The sequence below is a fragment of the Clupea harengus genome, chromosome 8 (assembly GCF_900700415.2).
Source record: "Clupea harengus chromosome 8, Ch_v2.0.2, whole genome shotgun sequence".
NCBI classification, from domain to species: domain Eukaryota; kingdom Metazoa; phylum Chordata; class Actinopteri; order Clupeiformes; family Clupeidae; genus Clupea; species Clupea harengus.
In genome coordinates, this window is record NC_045159.1 from 24,750,951 (window position 1) to 24,772,796 (window position 21,846).

A 21,846-nucleotide genomic window follows, 5' to 3' on the forward strand; every position below is an offset into this window, starting at 1 on the left:
ACTGATTTTTTTTGGTATTCCACAAATAAATCCACATAAACTACACGTTCTTACCATTCATTCATTCATTCATTTGTTATCATGATTAGTTTGCAACTTGTTGAAAACATCGCTTCAAATTTTTGAGGGAAAGTGTTCCATTGGTTTTAAATTTAGCGCTCAAATTGATTGACCGTAGTGTAATCCAATCATTTTCGTCCTTCAGGTTTATTTTGATCTGTGGTTAGTGCGCATGGGTTACGCCACCTTCTATGTAGCCAATGGACGGTGTACTAGGTTGTAACACTTTTTTCCGACAACCAATGAATTTTCACTACCCTTGCCTTTGGAATTTCAGGCGGACCTAGAGGACCTCTATAAATCCAATGCAGCAGTTCTTCCGGGTAACACACAGAGACACTTCAGCTTTTGACCTAAGGCTCCTAAAGGCTTGAATAACTACGACTATGTCTGGAAGAGGGAAAACCGGAGGAAAGGCCCGCGCTAAGGCCAAGACCAGAAGTTCCCGCGCCGGACTACAGTTCCCCGTCGGCCGTGTCCATCGTCTGCTAAGGAAAGGGAACTATGCTGAACGTGTTGGCGCCGGTGCTCCTGTATACCTGGCTGCTGTCCTCGAATACCTCACCGCTGAGATTCTTGAGTTGGCTGGAAACGCCGCCAGGGACAACAAGAAAACCCGTATAATTCCCCGTCATCTACAGCTGGCTGTTAGGAACGACGAGGAGTTGAACAAATTGCTTGGCGGCGTGACCATCGCACAGGGTGGTGTGCTCCCCAACATCCAAGCCGTGCTGCTGCCCAAGAAAACTGGACAGGCTGCCCCAAGCTCGGGGAAGGCGGGCAAGAAGGGTGCTTCACAGTCTCAAGAGTATTAGACGGCGTGGTCTGGACTCTGAATCCGTAAAGGCCTGCTTGGTGCCTGGTCATGTGTCTCGGTTTCTCGTGGCTTTTGTGTTTGTCGTGCTTTTATATCTAGTCTATACATTAAACAATACTTTTTTATAGAAACTGTGTGTGCGTGGTTCGATTTTGCAGTGTGTGTGTGTGTGTGTGTGTGTATGGTGGCCGAGTAAACATTGCACCCTTTTCAGATGCAAATGCATATTGGAAATTATTGGCGCCAGACAAGTTGAGGTCTCTACGTAGTATAAAGCAATGGTTGGTCATGTAAGACCTCGGTCTAGTTTTCGTTTCGGGTAGCCTGACCTGAAGACTGTTAGCCTACACGCTTGTAGGGACTGGGAAGTGCAGAAGTTGCCTTTCACCTCGATCGTTGAAACTATTTACCTCTGCGTTAAAAGAATACACAGCGTTGGTTCGTTAGGTATCGCGTAATCGTAGGGATAGAGTAGGGGGCCGGGGTGAAATGGCAACTCGAGTTCGAGGACATAATCAAAGATGTGTAATCATACTTTTTAGAATGCCTAATTCAGCGTCCTGATTACTTATTGAGAGTAGCACGTTGGCATATTAAAAGGCCAGGTGATGTGAAACCAAGCGTTAGTATAATAGTAGTACTAGTGTGAGGAGAATAGTGAATCTAATGTGATGTCCTCCCCCATATTTAGTAAATGAGCTAGATCCCTCTTGGTGTATTTTCTAGTGTGGATCCCAAGATATTCAGTTATGATGCATGTACAACTCAAAATGTTTATGGTTCCCAAATTCATCAAGACCAGTTGTCTTTTCTTAGTCTCATTTTATTAAAAAATTTGACATAAGCACATACTATTACGGTATAAGGCTGTACATGAAAGGCACATTAACAGTAAACATGGAGACGCAGTGCTAAAATAATGTTGTCCTTACTTTCGTTATTGCCTCTCATTTACATGCATATACAACAGTATACACCCCCACTGACAAGATTTCAAGAGTACCCCAACCATATCCTTAAAAGTCATAAATAAGCCCCTTAAATGCCGTAAAATAGTTTTTAACAATCTGAAAATATTTAGACAACACACAATCAACTAATGTCTATAAAGCAGGATTTGTACCTATTCAGGATTGACAAGAAAATTATATGAATGTGTGTGGATTTAAATGACATCAAAAAATTAATTTTAAAAGACTCGCTCTCCACACGATGTTTTCACTACATTTTCTGTTACATATATGCGCATGATATGTTTGCCTGATGTCGGCTGACATTTGTCAAAGTGGTTGATTTACAAAAAAACAAAAAAAAGTCAGTGTTTGGACTATACGTTAAAGCTCGGAGGACAGTGAGTAGTCAGTCATCCCCTGTACAACTACAGACTTTCTCATCTGAAAAGGTGGAAATTACACTACATATTTATTGCTGAGAACTGCAGTAAATAAGTTGTCAGTAAGTGCAGATGATACCGACACACAGCCACGTCACCGTGTTTCCAGACAGCACAGGATGAGGACTCATCGGGCATCATTGAGCTGCCGCGCAGTGTCCAGAATGTTCTTGGCTCCTTTGCTCAGCAGGAGGGTTGCCAGGTCCACCCCAAGCTTCTCAGCAGAGGCCAGGGCAGACTCGGAGATGTTGCAAGCAGTGACCCCAACATGGGCACAATCATCCGAAGAGCGGACAACCTGATAAAAAAAAAACCGCAATGTGCTTAAAATTTAAATTCTATGCTCAACAGTCCCATCTAAAACCTAAAATCACTTCAACAATGTGAAACAGCCTGCACGGTGCAGGAAAAAAGGGCAAAGATGAACGTCTGTGCTTGTGGTATATGTAGGTAACTAACCTCATTGTCTGGAACAATACTAGCCTGCATGGTCTCCTTCAAACTGTCTGAACCATCCAGACTGTACACTGCTCCTGTTAGGTAGAGCTGCCATAACACAGTACATGAAACAATCAGAAACGTAAATACATGCATGCATAAGTGTTGTAAGTAAGTATATATATATATTGAATAAGTATTGTCTACTCAGCAAGAAGGTTATGGGACTTTATTAGGGATAGAATGATTACCAGGGTGCCTTTCAGTTCAGTGTTGACGGCAACTGGCACACTACAGCCACCCTCCTGATACAAGAAAGATCAATGTCAAAAGATGGAGAGGATGTGTTGCACCTGTTTGTCTTATAAGTGGGTGGCTTCATTACATTTCAGGTCTGTTCATAGGTGTATTTGAACTTGCCAATTGTCGAAGAAAAGCTCTCTCTGCAATGCAGCGAAGCACCGTGTCATGATGGTGGAGTATAGACACCATGTTTAGTATGTCTGTATCTTTCGCACGAACCTCCACCGCCAAAGCTCCCTATGAAAAGGAGGTTAGCAGGTTAGCATCAGTTACCATGATCTACATGGTTTTTCTGTTGACATCTGTTGCTCACTACACATCAATAATAGATTTCTGTTGTGCACTATGCACCAGTACAAGGAAAATTGTCTTTTGTTGTGATTAGAAACATATTATGATGTGCAAATCGAGTTGTTTTTTTCCCCTATTTATGGCATCAAATTAATCCGGTCATGTACACATTTACATCCACTTCACACTGCATGCACTCAATACTGTAACGGTTAAAACAGCTGGTTGCACAGGTGCTTCCTTTAAACTGAAAACATTGCAAGTTCGACCCCTCCAATTTTAAGAGCAGATAAACACAGTGCTGCTTGAAAACAAGTGAGCCAGAACAACTCTACAATAAAAAAAATTGTCTAGCACTATATGTCACTCACCTGACCTACAGCATACATACAGTCACTTGGGTCAAGGATCTGTAAGGAATCAGGGCAAAGAAGACAAAACCAATTTGGGATATGTTTAGAATTAAATTATTCCTTAAAAGGACTTTTGACTGGAAGATTTGTAATATTTGAATATAAACTATACAAGTCAGACACAAAAAAGAAGAAGCATGTTCCAATTACTGCAGCAATTACTTTTTCCCCTGACTGTCTTCTCTGAAAACATCAGGTGTGTCTGCGGCCATCACATACCTGGCTAGTGCGGCTCTCCCAACCCATTCTCTTCAGTCCCGCTGCAGCTAGGATGATGGCTGCAAAGTCGTCCTTCTCATCCAGCTTTTTCAGACGAGTGTTCAGGTTACCTCTCTAAGCACTATCTTAAGGAAAAAGACTACAAGGTACATATACACAAATTGTGTTCACATTTCACAGTTAGGAAGTAACTAAGTGCACAAATGATTTATGTATAAAGCACAGACTTGTGCCCACTTAAGCTTCATCCTCAATAAGGATACAATATCGGCAAACTCCAGATGAGGAAACCTTTTCTTCAGCTGAGCAGCTCGGCGCAGTGAACTTGTACCAATGACGCTAAGGAGTCAAATAACAACTGGTCAACACAGGATAAACATACTAATACCCAGATAATGTGCTGTAATAGGTGCAAAACTAATCTAAACTGGTGAAATATGCAAACAATACACCAGATAAGAAAGAAAGAAAGAAAGAGAAGAATAAAGAAAAGAGAAAATATTCAATCTAGGCACCCCCTGAGCCTCTTGGCCTTGAGCTCTGATATCATTTGTGTTTATTTCGTTTGATACTAACGTTTGGGCTGGGTGAGACATCGAATGCTGACGTTTGTTTCATTAACAATAACAATCACATGCTGCCCCTGGAAGAATCTAGAACCCACCAGAAAACATTGACCAAACCATGCCTGTTAAGGAAAATAAGTCTTTGACCCCCTGCCGATTTCGCAAGTTTGGCCACTTTGGCAAAAAAATGTGTGATCTATAATTGTAATGGTAGGTCTATTTTAACAGTGAGAGACAGAATATCAACAAAAACAACCAGAAAATTGCATTTTATAACAGTTATGAATCGATTTGCATTTGTCTCGGAAAATAAGTATTTGAACCCCTAGCAAAACATGACTTAGTACTTGGTGGAATAACCCTTGTTGGCAAGCAAGACGTTTCTTGTAGTTGGTCACCAGGTTTACACACATCTCAGGAGGGATTTTGGTCCACTCCTCTTTGCAGATCCTCTCCAAATACTTAAGGTTGCGTTTTCATTGTCCTGGCTGAGGGAAGGAGGTTCTCGCCCAAAAATTCCACGGTACATGGCCCCATCTATAGTCCCCTCGATGCGGTTGAGTCGTCCTGTACCCTTGGCAGAGAAACAGCCCCAAAGCATAATGCTTCCACCTCCAAGCTTGACGTTGGGGATGGTGTTCTTGGGGTCATATTCTGCATTCTTCCCACTCCAAACGCGGCGAGTCGAGTTGATGCCAAAGAGCTTGATTTTGGTCTCATCTGACCACATCACGTTCTCCCAATCCTCCTTAAAATCATTTAAGGGTCCATTGGCAAACTTCAGACAGCCCTGTACATGTGCTTTCTTGTGCAGGGGGACCTTGCGAGTGCTGCAGTACTTCAAACCATTGCAGCGTAGTGTGTTGCCAATTGCTTTCTTGGTGACTGTGGTCCCAGCTGCCTTGAGATCATTCACAAGCTCCCCCTGTATAGTTCTGCACCTTTCGGATGATCACCAATACCGCACGAGGGGATATCTTGCATGGAGCCCCAGACCGAGAGCGATTGATAGTTGTTTGGTGTTGCTTCCATTTGCGAATAATCACACCAATAGTTGTCTGCTTCTCACCAAGCTGCTTGCCGATGGTTTTGTAGCCCATTCCAGCCTTGTGCAGGTCTACAGTCTTATCTCCGACGTCCTTGGACAACTCTTTGGTCCTGCCCATGGTGGTGAGGTTGAAGGTGTGAAGTAAGATTCTTTGGACAGGTTTCTTGTATACACGTCACCAGTTCAGGTGAGATCAGGTGTACCTTGTTAGGCCTAATGAGGACTAATCTGTGTGCTTCTTGGGCACATAACTGGTCTGTGGGAGCCAGAATTCTTGCTGTTTGGTAGGGGTTGAAATACTTATTTTCCACAACAAATGCAAATCAATTCATAACTGTTATAAAATGCAGTTTTCTGGATGTTTTTGTTGATATTCTGTCTCTCGCTGTTAAAATAGACCTACCATTACAATTATAGATCACACATTGCTTTGCAAGTGGCCAAACTTGAAATCGAAATCGGCAGGGGGTCAAATACTTATTTTCCCCACTGTAAAGGTATTGATGTGCAATCCAATTTACCTTCTTTCTGGCAGGACGTCTAGTGAAAGTCCTGCATGTTTAGGGTGAAGAACCACAGCATCGAAAGGACTTTCACGCCTGAGAAAAGACAATGTGAACCAACACAATGTGATTTTACATCTCCAGCAGTCCACACAATAATAGCATATAGGTGCTTATCAAAAGATTGATGTAAAAAGGGGAAAAGACACTCACTCTAGTATAGCTCCAACAGTGAACCCAGGAGGCAATGTAGTAGGCAAGTCTTTCAACGAGTGTACAACAATATCGACCCTAAGGACATAATAATGAGTGTCGTTTGGTGCCAGTCATCCAGCTTTACATTCCTCAGATTTAGTTGCATACTTTGATAATGAATTCGACCACTAGAGGGTGCAGCACAGTACAAAATTAAAAAAATTGAAATAATCTCTTGCTCTACGTTCACATTTAGTCATTTGCCAGATACTTAATACTCACTCATACTGATATTACAAAGAGCTGGTCTTAATTTGAGGTTGAAGAAACTTACTCATTCTTTTCAAGGGCATTCTCAAGTTCTTTTGTGAAAAGACTCTTCTCGCCAATCTAAAAACACAGCCATAGCAAACTTGGGAAACTATGGGATACTAAATGCATATAATATGGTGCACACACACAAACATTCATGCATCATTTTCTTAAAGACATACAATCATATTTTGTGCAGTTCATACATTCGTATGTGTGTATATGAAAACTAGATTGAATGAATGTCACTGAAATATGTCAAATGTTGTACCTTTGACAAGGCAGTGTCCAGGATTTTGTCTCCAATTGTGGACATGGCAACTAGAAAGAGCAGACAGTATACATTTCAGTTGGAATAAAACTCATTGAGTCCATTTCTGACATCATCTATAATCTCACTATGCCCAGACAGCCAAAGTGCTGTCTGTGCCACAGTACAATGATGAATACACTTTGCTCCATCTTACAGTGTCTCCGTTGTCCCAAGTGAGAAAGGCGGAAGTATAGAATAAAGGCAATAGAATCGGAGACAGCAGGAGACAGAGAAAGAGAAACAGGGAGAGAGCTATTGAGAGGGAGAGAGGAGGATGCAAGCACGATAATAGAATGAACAGGGCCCGAATAGGACAGACTGCACTTCTCACCTATCTGAAGTTCGACATCTGGATAGAGCTCCTTCAGCTTGTCTCTGACATAGTCTGTCTGGATCCGGGCCAACTGCAAAATGAATATGACCAAATGAAACAATGAATTAATTTCTAAACATGTTATTAAGAATGAGGTCTTTACTTTCAGTTCTGAAACATCCTATGAGAGGGCTTCTCACACAGGTTCATCTAATTGGGATCAAGGTGAATGTGTGTATCTAACAACTGCTAAATATTAAAATATTCAGAGTGATATTGCACCGTTAACTTCTTCATAAAGTTTCAAGAGGGTACAGGTGCTATAAGACCATACATTCTCCACACCCTAACCTATGGGTTCCACACCCTTTAACTAGTGGGTACTTCTTGGTATCTCCACTGACACATGAGGGACCTGCCCTAATCAGACTAGTACACCCTGAATGTCACACCCTGAATGTCACACCCTTCTCTATTAACGTATCCCTCTTTAGCCTTCAACAGTTAGCCTCAATAATGATAACTGGAAAAGATAACTGGACATTATGAAACTTCAAGCGGGAATATGAATGGTATATCAAGTGACAAATCATTGCAACAGTGATACATTAGGAATGAAATGAACATTTGAAGTTTCACTGTAAGTGCAATGTCCTTAAGATTCTGTGGAATGTTAGAGTCAAATGTGAAAAATAAATGAATGAGTTCTAGATTCTTCATACCTGGCTTTTTCTGGTTCCCATCCGGATAATACGAACGGCCTTTCCATTTCCATCCTAAAAAAAAACAAAAGATGATTAATGACATACATAGATAAGATTCACATAGATAAGTTTACAAATATTGGATTACAACAAACACACTTCTATGTAAAGGCCCATCCCGTTTTCCATTGTTGCTGTTCTGTAAAGAGGTATTGCGTCTTAAGTGCAAGTTGTGAGCTGAACTTTACTGCTGCAGATGCTACCAGAGGTCTAAGACAAAGTCCAGAGGAGGCTGACTTTTCTCTCTTTCACCCTCCCTCTCAGCCCACCCCATATCCTGGACAGTACTGATAAACTGAGAATGCTAAATCATTCTTTGTCTGTTAGTGTGGCTGAGTGTGTGTGTGTGTGTGTGTGTGTGTGTGTGTGTGTGTGTGTGTGTAGAAATGACACGCCATCTATTAATGAAATAACTACATTTGATACTGCCAAAAGTAATGTGGAAATGTACCCTGTATGACTTATTTGTTTTTCATCAGAAAAAAACCACTTATGTCACTCATCACATATCAAATGCTCCATCTAACACCTCACACATAGTTCTAGCAAAGAAAGCCAACCAAACGTCAGCAGAGCATTTCATATGATTTAGCATTAACTGTGAGGTCTTCTCACATGCAGTATTCGCTTTCCTGAGTAAGACTTCGCACCCCTGCCAATAATTTGTCTTCTACTGATGTTAAGACATAGCTTGGTAAAACCAGACCCAAATTCAACTGAGCTGTGAGCAATAGCAAGATACTTCAGATATCTTCATTATGAAAGCAAGGTCGCTTGCTTGTTTGTTTGCACCAGTTGTGTAGCGAAATTAGTTTAGTCAAGTACTGTTTTTGATGATCTATAATTAATAATTAAAATGGGCTGTTACCGTTCCGACCTAAGACGTATCAGACGTATGCAGAAAATGTACTGACCATAACCTTTAGTCATACAAGCACTTTAGAATGTAGATAGAGCGAGTTAGCTAAGTAGGTAAAAAGCTACTGTCGGCTATCACATGTGTGTCTAAAACCCATTCAACTTGAGAGCCCACACTGATTTACCAATGACATTGCCTGTACATAAGATTGACAGTTATGTCGACCAATCGCAGTACTGGACACAGCTCCAGACTTGTCCTGCTTAGTGTTCCCGAAAAACACAGCTAACTGGCTAGCTACTTACCCCAGATTTTTCCATCCCTCCGCAAGCCGTCTGACGTTGCCGTAATATAAAACGAGCACTATCATCAATAATCCGTTCTGATAAAATTCAAAAATCGAACTAACTAAGAAGGTAATGTTTGATTGAACAACTCCGCCGGCCACTCAGTGTATGTGTGACCTCGACGGCAATTTCACTTCCGCCTGTGATGCATTTCGGGGCATGTCCTTCAACGAAGTAGTGGTGTTGATTTGACGAATACAGTCCCACAATATTTAGTCAGAGAAGACGGGAGCTAATCTTGCAGTGTTTTCTTCTGTTCAGTCGAGGTTCATGTCACATTTGACACGTAGAGTATATCGAAACCAAGATGTTTTCCTGTTGTTTCAATTATTACACATATTCTAATATAATTGAGTAATTACAAACTTTAAAAGTTTTGATGATACGGCCACATTTGAACATCGTCTTTGTTCATTATACAACGGTTAAGTGATAACGTTACCGGTATTCTAGTAAACTTTATCCCATTTGGCACCTTATATTTTGCTGTCAAGTAAAAATGACAGTACATCACAATCACCAGCGTGAGTGTTTGGTGTGCTGATGCTGAAACTTCCACATGTTCAGTTTTGGAACCTGCCCTTTTACCTTGCTGACTGGCCTCTTCCGGTTGGAGACGTGGCTTAGAGGCGCTGCCATATTGAGCTGCGGATAAGCAGTCGAGGGAGAAGAACCGCAGATATTTTCTCTAGTTTCCAGAGAAGTTGAGTAGAATTTAAAAGAGACCGAGAACATCGGACATTTTATATCGTAAGCGATCACACACACAGAAAATGGTGAGCAGTTTGCTGTCTATTTATGATGAGTGTGTCACTGAAATATGTTCCGGTTTTTTCAGCTGTAACGCCAACGAAGAAGCTAGCTAGCTAACACTTGCTATCGCTTGGTTGTAAGCTATTTTATACGACTAGCTGCCTACGTTTCTCATCATAATAGTGACATGACATTAATGTTAAGTACACCTGAGTTTGCATGCAAACCGTACGTCCTTCATGCGTTTTGTCGTCCTGTTCTGAGCTGGGTTAGGGGTACATAACAGGGATTCGTATGTTCAGCTAACGTCAGCTGTCCATTCAGTGGTGATGATAGTTTGTCACGTCTGCTCTAACAAACCCGCAATCGTAGGCCTCAGCTATAGAGCTAACTAATGGGTTTTGGCCGTAGACAGCTTCATATCTGCCAGAGAAAGCGATATTGCCATAATGAAACACCCCGAAAGTCGCTATAGTTTTCTTTTGACAAACTGTATATTGAATAATCTCATAGTAAATCATCTCTTTAGGTAGCTAGCAAAGATGGCTAAGTCAACTAGCCAGGCTGTCTAGCTAGCTTTAAAAGTGGCTACCAGCAAGTTACATTTGCCCACATCTCGCAAAAATGGTCTGTAGTCACACTTATAAACATTATTAGATATATAGCAGAGAAATACCTTACTTTTGTGTTGACATTCCCTTACAAAGATTGCATGACATGCATTTCGCAAGAAATAGCAATGTGGGGAAAAACCTAAACTAAATTGCACTAGAGATCTGTTGTAGCTTTCATCAAAGGGGTTACGAAGGAAACATTTCATTTTTTTAAGAGCGTGATTAGCTTAATCTTTTAAAAGTAGCATATTGGTCTTTGGATGTCCCATCCTTGCACACTGACACACAGTGTCATTTCGTAAACTAAGAAGGTGTTCTGTTTCTTGCCATTAATCGTGATCAAGCACCAACTTGGATTGTAATTCGTATTACATGTTATGTTTTCTTATGGAGTTCATTATTTTAAAAACAGTGTGACCTTCAAGCCGAACACGCCACCGTCGTTTCCATAATTTAAAATGTAGTTGAGCTTTTAGGTTAACGCATTTGTAGAATTAATGTTTTTGACACTACTGGTGGAGGTGATGGGAACCTCCCAAGCTATGTGGTAATAGGTTATAGGACATGGTTGTCCACCAGTTTTTAACTTCATATTTCAGTGAAACTGCCACAACATTTACACTAGTACACCATCTGATGTTTGAGGCCTACTGGTTGACCTTGGCTAAAGAAGAATAAGAGAGAAAACTGGATGGGTTTGTTGCATGGAAATGCATTGGCAAATCAACACTTAAGAGCCTACAGGCTTAAAGCTGACCTCCTGTCGAAAACTGGTTTTGACACTGGGGATGCAGGTTGGAAGCATGTCATTCATTTACAGATGGTTCTCTCCTGCCTTCAAGAGAAGAAATTAAGATATTGAGATACTGCAGTTTTATCATCTGACCGACATGCAGTGATATCCTGTTTATGGCGAATCTCAGTTTATGACCTTTTCAGGAAAACACTGACTGATGCCCACCCCAGAGCTTTTTTCTGCTGTGACAATGAAAGAATATAACATGGAGGAATATATAAACCGACTCATTTCAGCACAAATATTACATTATGTGGTAGTACAGTTTGGCCTGTTGGCAATCGAAAGAGCGCTTAACATGACGCTGAGAAACGCAAAATTGGTATTTTCGACTGCACCTTTAACATTGAAACATTGAAGACAGTTGGTAAACAAACCAAATATGCTAGGCAACCATCTGTGCTAATGGACACTTTATCTTGGCTGACCTACGCTGTGTTACTGTTACTTAATTAGTAAAAAATAATAAACATAAGGCTATGGAAGAGACTATTTGACTATTTAATAAAGATCCATGAAGCTGCCATTAAAATGATCAGAGCTATTCCACACACTAGCTTTCTTTAAAGTAGCTTTTAGATGTTTTGAACAGTGAGGGTCAGTTCACTTCTGCTACAAAGTATTCTGAATAAATGGGTGTGTGTTATTGAAAACAACATATACAGCTGTCATCTTGTGTCATCTGCACTGAAGGTGAGACATTTGCTGTGTTTGCATTGATGTGATTACATTTGTTTTGAAGGTTGTTAGTTTCCCAATCCATGTGACTGGCGTAGTCCAAAGTCAAACTGGAGACATTTGTTAATGTCAAGTCCACTGTAGTTTTTCTGAATGGCAAATTGGCTGTGAATAAAATGGTACCGGGTATTAGGCGTGTCACGATTAATTGTCATACAAGTAATTGAGAGTAACGATTTTGTCATAATTCATTTTATGCTACTCTCATAATATAAGCCCAGGCTACGCGTAGAGTAATAATGCTCATACACCTCATGAATAAGAGCTATTTATTGGCATTGAGGGTGGCAGTGGTAAAATGACCTCAGTAGAAACAGAAAGGCATGGTTCAAAATGATGACCTATAGTCTGACTTGTATCACATTGTGTATTAAATTGAGTCTTGATGTTCTTCACTTCACCCCAGTTTAGTGTCTGAGGTTACACTTGCTAGAGACATTGACTGCGGGCTTTATTTTGAGCCTTTGATTGTTTGAAATGATTTAATGATTGCGTCGTCTGCTGTCTCTTGATTACATTTGTTTGTGCTGTGTTGAGGTTTCTGCAAACGGTCATTGCATGATGCGTTGCCTCTGGGAAACCCATACATTTAGCCTACCATGTGGAAATTGCATTGTGTCTAATGGATTGTTTGTCACCATCATAGAAGTCGGCAGTTTTGTCATGGCAACAGTTTTAACTACTGAGAGATGACTCCCTCCGTCCTCGGTGATGCTGGTGTTTGGGTTTTTCATTTTTATGCTTTCCCTCGTCCCTCTTAGGTGCTGTTGGCAGCGGCGGTTTGCACCAAGGCTGGCAAGGCCATCGTGTCGCGTCAGTTTGTGGAGATGACGCGGACCCGGGTGGAGGGGCTGCTCGCCGCCTTCCCCAAGCTGATGAACACGGGCAAGCAGCACACGTTTGTGGAGACGGAGAGCGTGCGCTACGTCTACCAGCCCCTGGAGAAGCTCTACATGGTGCTCATCACCACTAAAAACAGCAACATCCTGGAGGACCTGGAAACGCTGCGTCTCTTCTCACGTGTGGTAAGCGAGGAAATCAGTGATTTGCCCACCAATGTGTCTTTGTCACAGCTTTGCAGACAGGCAAACACGATATGTTTTGTAGGTTGCTTTGGACAAAAGCATCTGCCAAATACTTCAAACTAAAACTTGAACTGTAAGCACGTGTCTTTAACAAGTGTAGCAGAGAACTGGGTGATTTGGAGGGAGAACCGTATGCACAGCTCACTGTCAGTCTGACCATCCACTGCAAGGCTTAGAGGAGCAAATGAGAACGCTTTTTGAATGTTTGAACACCACCTTCAGCTCTTGTTTTGGTGTTGATTAGATGAGAGATTGCTGTTTGAGCGTGTTGTTTTTTTGTCTTTTGAAGGCAGTAATGGTTTTTATTCAGCCTTTTGACACAATGATACTCTACGACTGTAGAGCAAATTACTACAAACAACTCTTTGGTGAGGGTTTATATCAGGCATATTGGCCCGTGTTGAAAACTCCCATGTAAACATAGAGTTCAACATGACCCTTGACCTTGTAGGTCCATCACATGTTTTTCACAGTATCTCTGATATGCTATCACAAACATTTATGATCGTATCCTATTAATTGCAGTGTTGTTGGCACATACATTTTCATAGTGCAATAGCCCAAACAGCTAGTGCTAATAAAAGCTTACACCAAGCCTCGCAGAAAATTGACATTTACACACCACCCTTAGCCTCAGTCTAATTAAGCAGTGGGGGTTGACCCAGAGCAGCCCTGGTACAGCCTTTGAATGAAGTCTTGCTCGAGTCACACTTCCCTCCTGCAATACTGCAGATGTAGCATTTAATTAAAGGGGTGCCATAAAGTTTCATTTTACATTGTTTTTGTTGTAATGAAGAGGGTCTTTGGGTAATTAAATGGTCAAAATTAAATATTAACTATAATGTTGATCTAGAAATGGAAAATCAATTAGCTGGCTTTGCAGTGTATAGTGTCATTGGAGATTAAACATATTTGCTGATGATGGAGAATGAAGGCATATTTACTGAAGAATCCAATCTGGCAACATTTCAAATGTTCTTTTCAAAATCTCATTTTGGATTAACACACTTTGCATTATTTGTTGTCATTATAATGAAAACATGGATCAGATGACCATAATGAATATAATGAGGAGGAAGACCAAAGCTAGACCTTGTGAGCCTTGACATCAGATCTGCTTAATCCATGCCTTTCCACACAATACATTAAAGAACTGTTACCTTCCTTCATAACATGGGACATTAGACAGAAATCCGGTATCTATGTTGATCGGGTGTGTATCATGTCCAATATGTATCAGTCAGTCACATCTGTTGACAGGAATTGTTGCCTCTGGCAAAAAAAAAAAATAGAAGAAACTTTCAAGATTGGATAAACACCGATAATATCTGTCCCACAATTGTGCTCATGTCGCCTCTATTTGTCTTTCTGTTCCTCCTCCTCTGCCTGCAGATTCCCGAGTACTGTCGTGTGCTTGAGGAGAGCGAGATCTCGGAGCACTGCTTCGACCTCATCTTCGCCTTCGATGAGATCGTGGCGCTGGGCTACCGGGAGAGCGTCAACCTGGCACAGATCCGCACCTTCACCGAGATGGACTCGCACGAGGAGAAGGTGTTCCGCGCTGTCCGAGAGGTGAGGAGCTCATCACGTTTTTTTTTTTTTTTTTTTTTTTTTTTTTAAACCATCGAAAAGTGCTAGAAGCACTTGGAACTGGGCTAGACGATATGACCTAAAAGTATATTGTCTTGATTAAACTCAGTTGCTATAAATCCAGTGATTTTCTCATGGGACAAGAAGTCTCTGGCGAATAGCATGATGTTTTAAGACACCAATACTCAAAATGATTATGAAGTTGGTAATGTAGGTATTTCTAGTTTGTATGCGTTTCACCATTTGACATTCAAAAAAACTCAACCTGGCATACTTTATTGCAATTCCTGAAATTGGTCGGTAAGAGAGGTTACAGAATAGAAATGACTGTGAATCTACATTTTCAATGGCCCAGCCCCACTGGGAACCAAACTGTTTGGAGTTTCTAGAGGATGGGGGTGCATTCAGAGCCAGGTGGTCTCAGAGCTGTTACCTCCCTCTGTACACGGTGCATCTCTTTGGGATGGTGAAACAGGAGATGGGTGTTGGCTGAGTACTTGTATTGCAGGGTTTTTTTTTGTTTAGTTTGAAAACTAAACATTTGATACAGGCTGTAAACACACTGTCAAAAGAATTTCTGTTGACGCCATTTCTATTCAGTGTTCCAAATTACAATTACAAATTTGCAATTTGGCCTGTGTTGTCTACTGAACGTGTCTGCCCAACACTGGCAAGCACAGTTTGAAACTCCTACTGAAATCTGTCCACGGTGGGACTGATGGGCGCAGCAGACTAGATGAGCTCATTCACGAGAGAGAGAGTGGAAAGACTCAAGTGATATCTTTTCAATTAAGTCATTATTGGCTCCACTCAGCTACAAGAGCAGAGCACGTTACCAGGACATTTGCGGTGCTTTTGCAAATGATGTCCTCTATGAATGTAGTTGATGACGGAATTCATGGAAGAGATGTAATTGATTTGTGGCATACAATACAGCACACAGCTGTTTCTATACACCAGAACAGCTCTACTTAGCTGAAAGCATTGGTTTCAGGAGCGAGCCTTACCTCTTCAGTTGCTATAGTCTCCTTTACACTCTACATGGGGTTTTGCATGCTGTGCTGAAATGAACCTTGCATCATTCGAACACCCCTCTGGTAAAAAGACAGCTTTCGTGGTCCTGTTCCCTCTGGATGACTGAATCTGCTGTATTAGGCTGTTGGTGATGAGACATTATCACGGAGAAAGGGTGTGCGCTGAAACCTGCTTAGTTGTAAGCTAGTTTGGTGGAAGTTCTATGTAAGCACACTTTGGCCAGGAAGTAGATCTCACCCATAGCTGCATGTTGCAAGATCACTAACATACCAAGACTTTATCTGTCTGTCCCAGTTTTGTCTAGCTGCTTCCTCTGACATTGGGGTTGTTTAAGGCTGTGTAGAATGTATAAGTAATGTGAAAATTTAAATAGTTATAAATGCTCTTTTATTTGAGGACTAGGCGGGAATGTATAATTATCTTTTATATGCTAATATCATCAAGATCAGACTTGAATTTGAATCCGGACAGAACTTGGTTGTTTTCGGTTCTTCAACACAAGGAGTGTGCTAGGAATAGGGCCCTGCCGGCAGTGTTTAAGGCCACATCCTGTCTGAGAGACCTACACTGGTGAAATATATCAGGGACCTGTCCTAAAGATAAACAAGACTGTCTACACAAGGGCCACACTGTCTTAGTTTTCACGGTCAGCATAGCTAAACATTAATAAATGACAAGGACCAGGAGCATTACCCAATGGCTAACTTTCCTCGCTTCTGTTGTCTCCCGCCAATACATTTAGACTCAAGAACGTGAGGCCAAAGCAGAGATGCGCAGGAAGGCCAAGGAGCTGCAGCAGGCCAGGCGGGACGCAGAACGCGCCGGAAAGAAAACGCCGGGCTTTGGTGGCTTCGGCAGCTCCGGCATAAGCAGCGGGAACTCTTCCTCAGTCATCCAGGACACCCTCATCGAGCCAGAGAAGCCCAAGCCAGCCCCTGCCCCAGTCAGGTACACCTTCGCCTTCTCTCTCTGGCTCTGCATAAGCTGATATACAGTTTATACTCCCTTGTGAAACCTAACATTCTTTCCCTTGCTCTGCCCCACAACTCTTCATTGCAGACATTTTTATTGTGATGTATAGCTATGGCTGTGTGCACCAGTTGTGTTCATATATATGTGTGTGTGTCTGTGTGTCTTTGTGTCTGTGTCTGTGTGTCTGTGTGTCTGTGTGTCTGTCTGTGTGTGTGTGTGTGTGTGTGTGTGTGTGTGGTTCCTCAGGCCCAGCGGTCCCAGTAAGGCCCTGAAGTTGGGCGCCAGAGGAAAGGAGGTGGACGACTTTGTGGACAAACTCAAATCAGAGGGAGAGAACATTATCCTCCCCAGCACAGGGAAAAGATCCTCAGAGGTGTCCAAAGCGCTGCCTGCTCCCATCAACACAGAGAGGTAGGTAGACGCCACACCCTAGACTGAGATTTGGCCCTACCTGACAGCAGGATGGCTGAAAGAGGAAATGTTCCCTACAAGGAAGCTGACATTTTTGCGGGGTGGTTTTCTTTCACATGGGTGTCATCATTAGCGCTGTCTTGTATTGTCTTTGATGTCGCCGTATTTCCAGTTCTCACCTTGTCTTTCTCTGAAACACCTGACAAAGAACATTTTAAATGTGTAATTTGTGGTATGTATAATAATAATAATAATAATAATAATAATATAGTGTTAGGCAACAAATGTGATATTAATTAGGCCTCCATTGTTACGATAGCCGTAGATAACTACAGGAAGAGGAAGTGAGTCAGTCATATTTTGTTCACTTTTGAAGAGACCTGCCTGGAGATCTTATCTTGGATGCAGCATCCATTTGGATGTAATACATGTTAATAAAGGCAGTTTTTGATTTGATGTTACTTACATGAAGACAATCTGTCAATTGTGGATTCTGATATATGTTGCTATTGCCATATAGCGCCTCACTGTGGTCAAGAGGAAAAGGACATCCTGTAAATCATATATACCGGTATATATATATTTCTGGGGATCCCAGGCTTTAATGTATTTTGTAGTCAGGGTGAAATACTCTTTAATTATGAGCAAACCTTAATGCCTTTTTCTGATAAAAAAAAGTGAGACCTTTAGTTTGAAATAGTCTATAGAGGGATGTGGCACAGAATAGTTTCCCCAAAGGCCAGGGACCTCCAAGCCTCCGTTTGGTTGGTTCTGTCTCACAGTGGTTCTCTCTCCCTCTCTCTCTCTCTCTATCTATCTCTCTATCTATCTATCTCTCTACCTCTCTACCTCTAGTGTGCATCTGAGAGTCGAGGAGAAGATCACCCTAACGTGTGGACGTGACGGAGGCCTCCAGAACATGGAGATCCTGGGCATGGTCACGCTCAGGGTGACCGATGACAAGGGCGGCCGCATCAGAATAGTACTGAACAACAACGACAAGAAAGGCGTGCAGCTGCAGGTAAGCACTCCGCTAACAGCCACCAAGACTAAATCATCAGGAAAAGATATTATAAAAATAATATAATATATAAAAATAAACACCGGTATGGAAAAGGCTGGCTAGTACAGAGAGCCTATTATTGAAAACATTTAAATAAAATAAAAATCCCAAATAGTTTGGGATCAACACAATCCTAAACCCTCCTCCTTTTCTAGACTCATCCCAACGTGGATAAGAAACTCTTCACATCGGAGGCCATCATTGGTCTGAAGAATCCAGACAAGTCCTTCCCCCTGAACAGTGATGTTGGCGTGCTGAAATGGAGGCTACAAACAACAGACGAGGCTCTTATACCACTAACAAGTACGTAAAAAGAAGCACATGTCCCTGTGAGGAACACTCTTATGTTTGTGCTCAAGTGCATCTGTTCATTCAACTTTTCTTTCATGTTTTCATCATTGCTGGTTTGTCTTTGTGTGTCTGTGTAAAAGTTTAGCGATCATGTTTGTCGAAATTATAAGGAATTTAATTGTTACAGTTGGAAAGAAAATAAAAAATACTCCAAAGCTGTAAACAAATACGGCACTTGAATTATGATGAATGCATGGAGGATACCCGTTAATCTAAATCGCCTCAATGAAGTTAAGTGTCCATGTTGTGTCCCCAGTAAACTGCTGGCCTTCAGAAAGCGGCACTGGGTGTGATGTCAACATAGAGTACGAGCTGCAGGACGACGCGCTGGAACTCAACGATGTGATCATCACCATCCCCATACCGTGAGTTCTGTGGACAGTCACTCTTACATAAACTCAGCAGATCCCTACTCACTCCGAATACAATCAGATGGCGTATGGAAGGATACGCACACGTTAAAGCACATTCTTTGCATGTAGCTTTGCTTTTTAGATCTGGAGTTGTACATACTGTGATGATAAATGTTTTTTGTAGGTCTGGAGTGGGTGCCCCTGTGATCGGAGACCTTGATGGGGAGTATCGGCACGACAGCCGACGGAACATTCTGGAGTGGTGTCTGCCTGTGGTGGACATGAAGAACAAGTCGGGCAGCCTTGAGTTCAGTATAGCAGGCCAGCCAAACGACTTCTTCCCCGTCAGCGTGTCATTCGTTTCTAAGACTAACTATTGTGACATACAGGTAAGAAGGAAGCCTGCAGGCCAATTTGTCTCTCTTTGTATATATCGTACCGGTGTTAATTATCGGACGGCGTGTGTTATCGGCAAACGTTCCCGTTGTCATGTGAATCCATTATTAAACTGAAGTTCTAGATTGTCAATCCTTTTTTAAACTCAGCATTTTGATTGTTTAACAGAATGGCCGATTTTGACACTGTCCGATAACTGACTGAAAGTAAAACATTTCGCCCGTCTCTTGTCAGGTCTCCAAAGTGAATCACGTGGACGGAGACACCCCAGTGAGGTTCTCCTCAGAAACCTCTTTTGTCGTCGACAAATACGAGATACTGTAAAGGAACGTCTGTGTAAAGAAAAAAAACAACCACCATCAGAGGAAAAAAAAAAAAACAAGATCATTGGATATGGAAATGTATAAAAAGAAAAACAAAGCAGAAAGCTACAAATCAGAAAAGGTTCATACTGACCTGTTCCTTCAACGGCAGTCTATTAACAGGACACCCTTTTCAAAAACAAAGCCCTTTTCACCTTGGTTTGCGATAATTGCTGTATTTGTACCTTTATAAGAGAGTGACAACACAATTCTCCAAAGGGATCTTTAAGTGTATAAAAGACTGGCAGGGCTGTGCGGTGCGGTGGGAGGGGAGGGGAAAGGAGGATGTTGAAGCGGTCACAGGTTCCGCTGTGGAGGGCCAAGAGGAGATGGGAGGGGTCACCACCCACCTGACACTTCTCAAAACTAGATCTCAACAACAGACTCACGGCTCGGGTGAGGGTTGGGGGGAGGGGCGCATTGAACGAGTGTGTACGTTTTTTGCCTGTAATGTGTTCAGCTTTTAGTATGCACATACATACATACATACATACACATATATATATATATATACACACACACGCACACATGCACAAGCTGGTCTTCAAACCTGAAGTGACGACGATGTCTCTTAAAACACTAGATAATAATAATCACTGGTACTCGGGCCAGGAAGTACTTTATTATTCCCCCTTGAGTGGAGTTTTGACTGAAACTTGGAAGGACCACGCTATGTCCGAGACGGAACTGAGCTGATCTCTCTCCACTTGTCTTGTCTTGTCTTCTCTCCGTCATGTTACTGCCTTTTTGTTTTGAGTTCTGTAATCATTCAAGAAAAGTGTATCTCTTCTCTTTTCAACCTCAGTTCTTGGCATTGCTATGTTCGCTGTCATCAGAAACAGACACGTTGATTCTCTGTCATTGGTCAGATTCTACTTGCGTCACCTTTGGACATTGGACTGTTTTTTTTTCTTTCTCATAGACATACATACAGGCACGTGGACGATGCTTGCAGTGCATTATATCCAGAGTATCATTTTGAGTGTTTGAGTGAACACTGATGCAGATCCACGGACTGAGTTGTTTTTGGCTGTTCATCTGCCTATCTCTCTGACCAGCCGGGAATTGATGCCACAGAGACCTAGCCAGCACGGCCAAGTTGTATGTTGTGGAATCGCCGTGGCCGACTGTAGTCAGTCCAATCCACATGACCCCCACCCTCGTGTCACGTACTGATGCATCAAGTGAGCAACAGCCCTTTGAAACAAGCTTTTATCGACTGAGATCTCTGCAGGCTCCTGTGACTCCTCCCACCTTCTCCCCCATTGGTTATCTGAATGCACCCCACAAAAAAAAAAAAGAATTCATGTTGAATGCCAGATCTACTCATGTCTCTCTGTTTAAAAATGACCAATGTTATTATTTTTTTTCATTTTGTTTTGTTCTCTTTTTGCCTTGATTCTCTAAATAGTGTGAAAGAGGGAATAGGTATACATGTTTGTTTTTTTTCTCTGTCTGTTTGTATCATCAGAGTTTTGTCTGAATCACATTGTTGGTGTGGGAGATGGAAATTAAAAAATTTTGTAACCCTGTAAAATAATGAACTGAGGCATAATTACAAATGACATTCCAATGTAAACTTAAAAGGAAAAACAAAAACAAAATTAAAGTGTACAAAAGGCCCCAGTGAAACGATCCTACTGTCTTCCTGTGTTTATATTTTTGAAATGCATGGGTAATATTATGATTTTATGAACATAAAGGCAATGCATATCATGACGATAATAATGCACCTGATTGTTGATATCCATGTTTTGTATTGTACTCTGGAGAATCAGGTTTTTAATGACAGGATGTTGGTTTACAGCATCTACAATAAAACTAAGACCAACCAGTCCCCCTGGGATGTGAGATTTGGATCTGAGACCTTCATCAGACTAGGGCTTAACTACTGTGTGTTCTGCTAGAAGGATCACAGTCCTGCTGATTTCACGTGCAGCCATGTAATACGGCGTGGGGCGTGTGGGGCAGGTGATGGTGGCAGCTCAGTGCTATAGGAAGGTAGGCTCAGCACGAGGGTGAGGCTTCCTTGTTGTAATGGGCAGGAAAATGTCACATACAATCTGGACTTGTTTTGGACTGAATGCTCTGAACATCTGGTCCAGCCCTGATCAGTGAGAGTTGATCTAATTGTCTATTAGATTTAATCCTGTAACTAGTACTTATCTTGCAC

The 21,846-nt window shown here is 41.8% G+C and overlaps 3 protein-coding genes across 4 annotated transcripts; 2 read left to right on the forward strand and 1 right to left on the reverse strand.

Moving 5' to 3' along the window:
* The first annotated feature begins 355 nt into the window (after positions 1–355).
* Positions 356–1,008, forward strand: LOC105906680 (histone H2AX). The gene has a single exon (XM_012834865.2). The coding sequence runs from the start codon at positions 447–449 to the stop codon at positions 873–875; it is 429 nt and encodes a 142-aa protein (XP_012690319.1). The 5' UTR covers positions 356–446; the 3' UTR covers positions 876–1,008.
* A 671-nt stretch (positions 1,009–1,679) lies between these two features.
* On the reverse strand, positions 1,680–9,570 carry hmbsa (hydroxymethylbilane synthase a). Of its 2 annotated transcripts, none has more exons than XM_012834863.3 (14): positions 9,113–9,570; positions 7,907–7,960; positions 7,203–7,275; positions 6,830–6,879; positions 6,581–6,636; positions 6,265–6,342; positions 6,070–6,147; positions 4,198–4,273; positions 3,935–4,048; positions 3,674–3,712; positions 3,129–3,248; positions 2,960–3,013; positions 2,730–2,816; positions 1,680–2,568 (listed from the first exon to the last, which is right to left on the reverse strand). In XM_012834863.3, exons 1-14 carry the CDS (start codon positions 9,125–9,127, stop codon positions 2,398–2,400), a joined length of 1,065 nt encoding a protein of 354 aa, XP_012690317.1. In that variant the 5' UTR covers positions 9,128–9,570; the 3' UTR covers positions 1,680–2,397. The 2 variants fall into 2 exon arrangements, with proteins under 2 accessions (XP_012690317.1, XP_031428311.1); XM_031572451.1 differs by lacking the exon at positions 9,113–9,570 and adding an exon at positions 8,048–8,193.
* A 104-nt stretch (positions 9,571–9,674) lies between these two features.
* arcn1a (archain 1a) lies at positions 9,675–21,308 on the forward strand. Its single transcript, XM_012834873.3, has 10 exons — positions 9,675–9,930; positions 12,817–13,080; positions 14,533–14,712; positions 16,508–16,713; positions 16,984–17,148; positions 18,004–18,169; positions 18,367–18,514; positions 18,819–18,927; positions 19,100–19,304; positions 19,546–21,308. The coding sequence occupies exons 1-10, from the start codon at positions 9,928–9,930 to the stop codon at positions 19,633–19,635; spliced, it is 1,536 nt and encodes a 511-aa protein (XP_012690327.1). The 5' UTR covers positions 9,675–9,927; the 3' UTR covers positions 19,636–21,308.
* Positions 21,309–21,846: the final 538 nt, after the last annotated feature.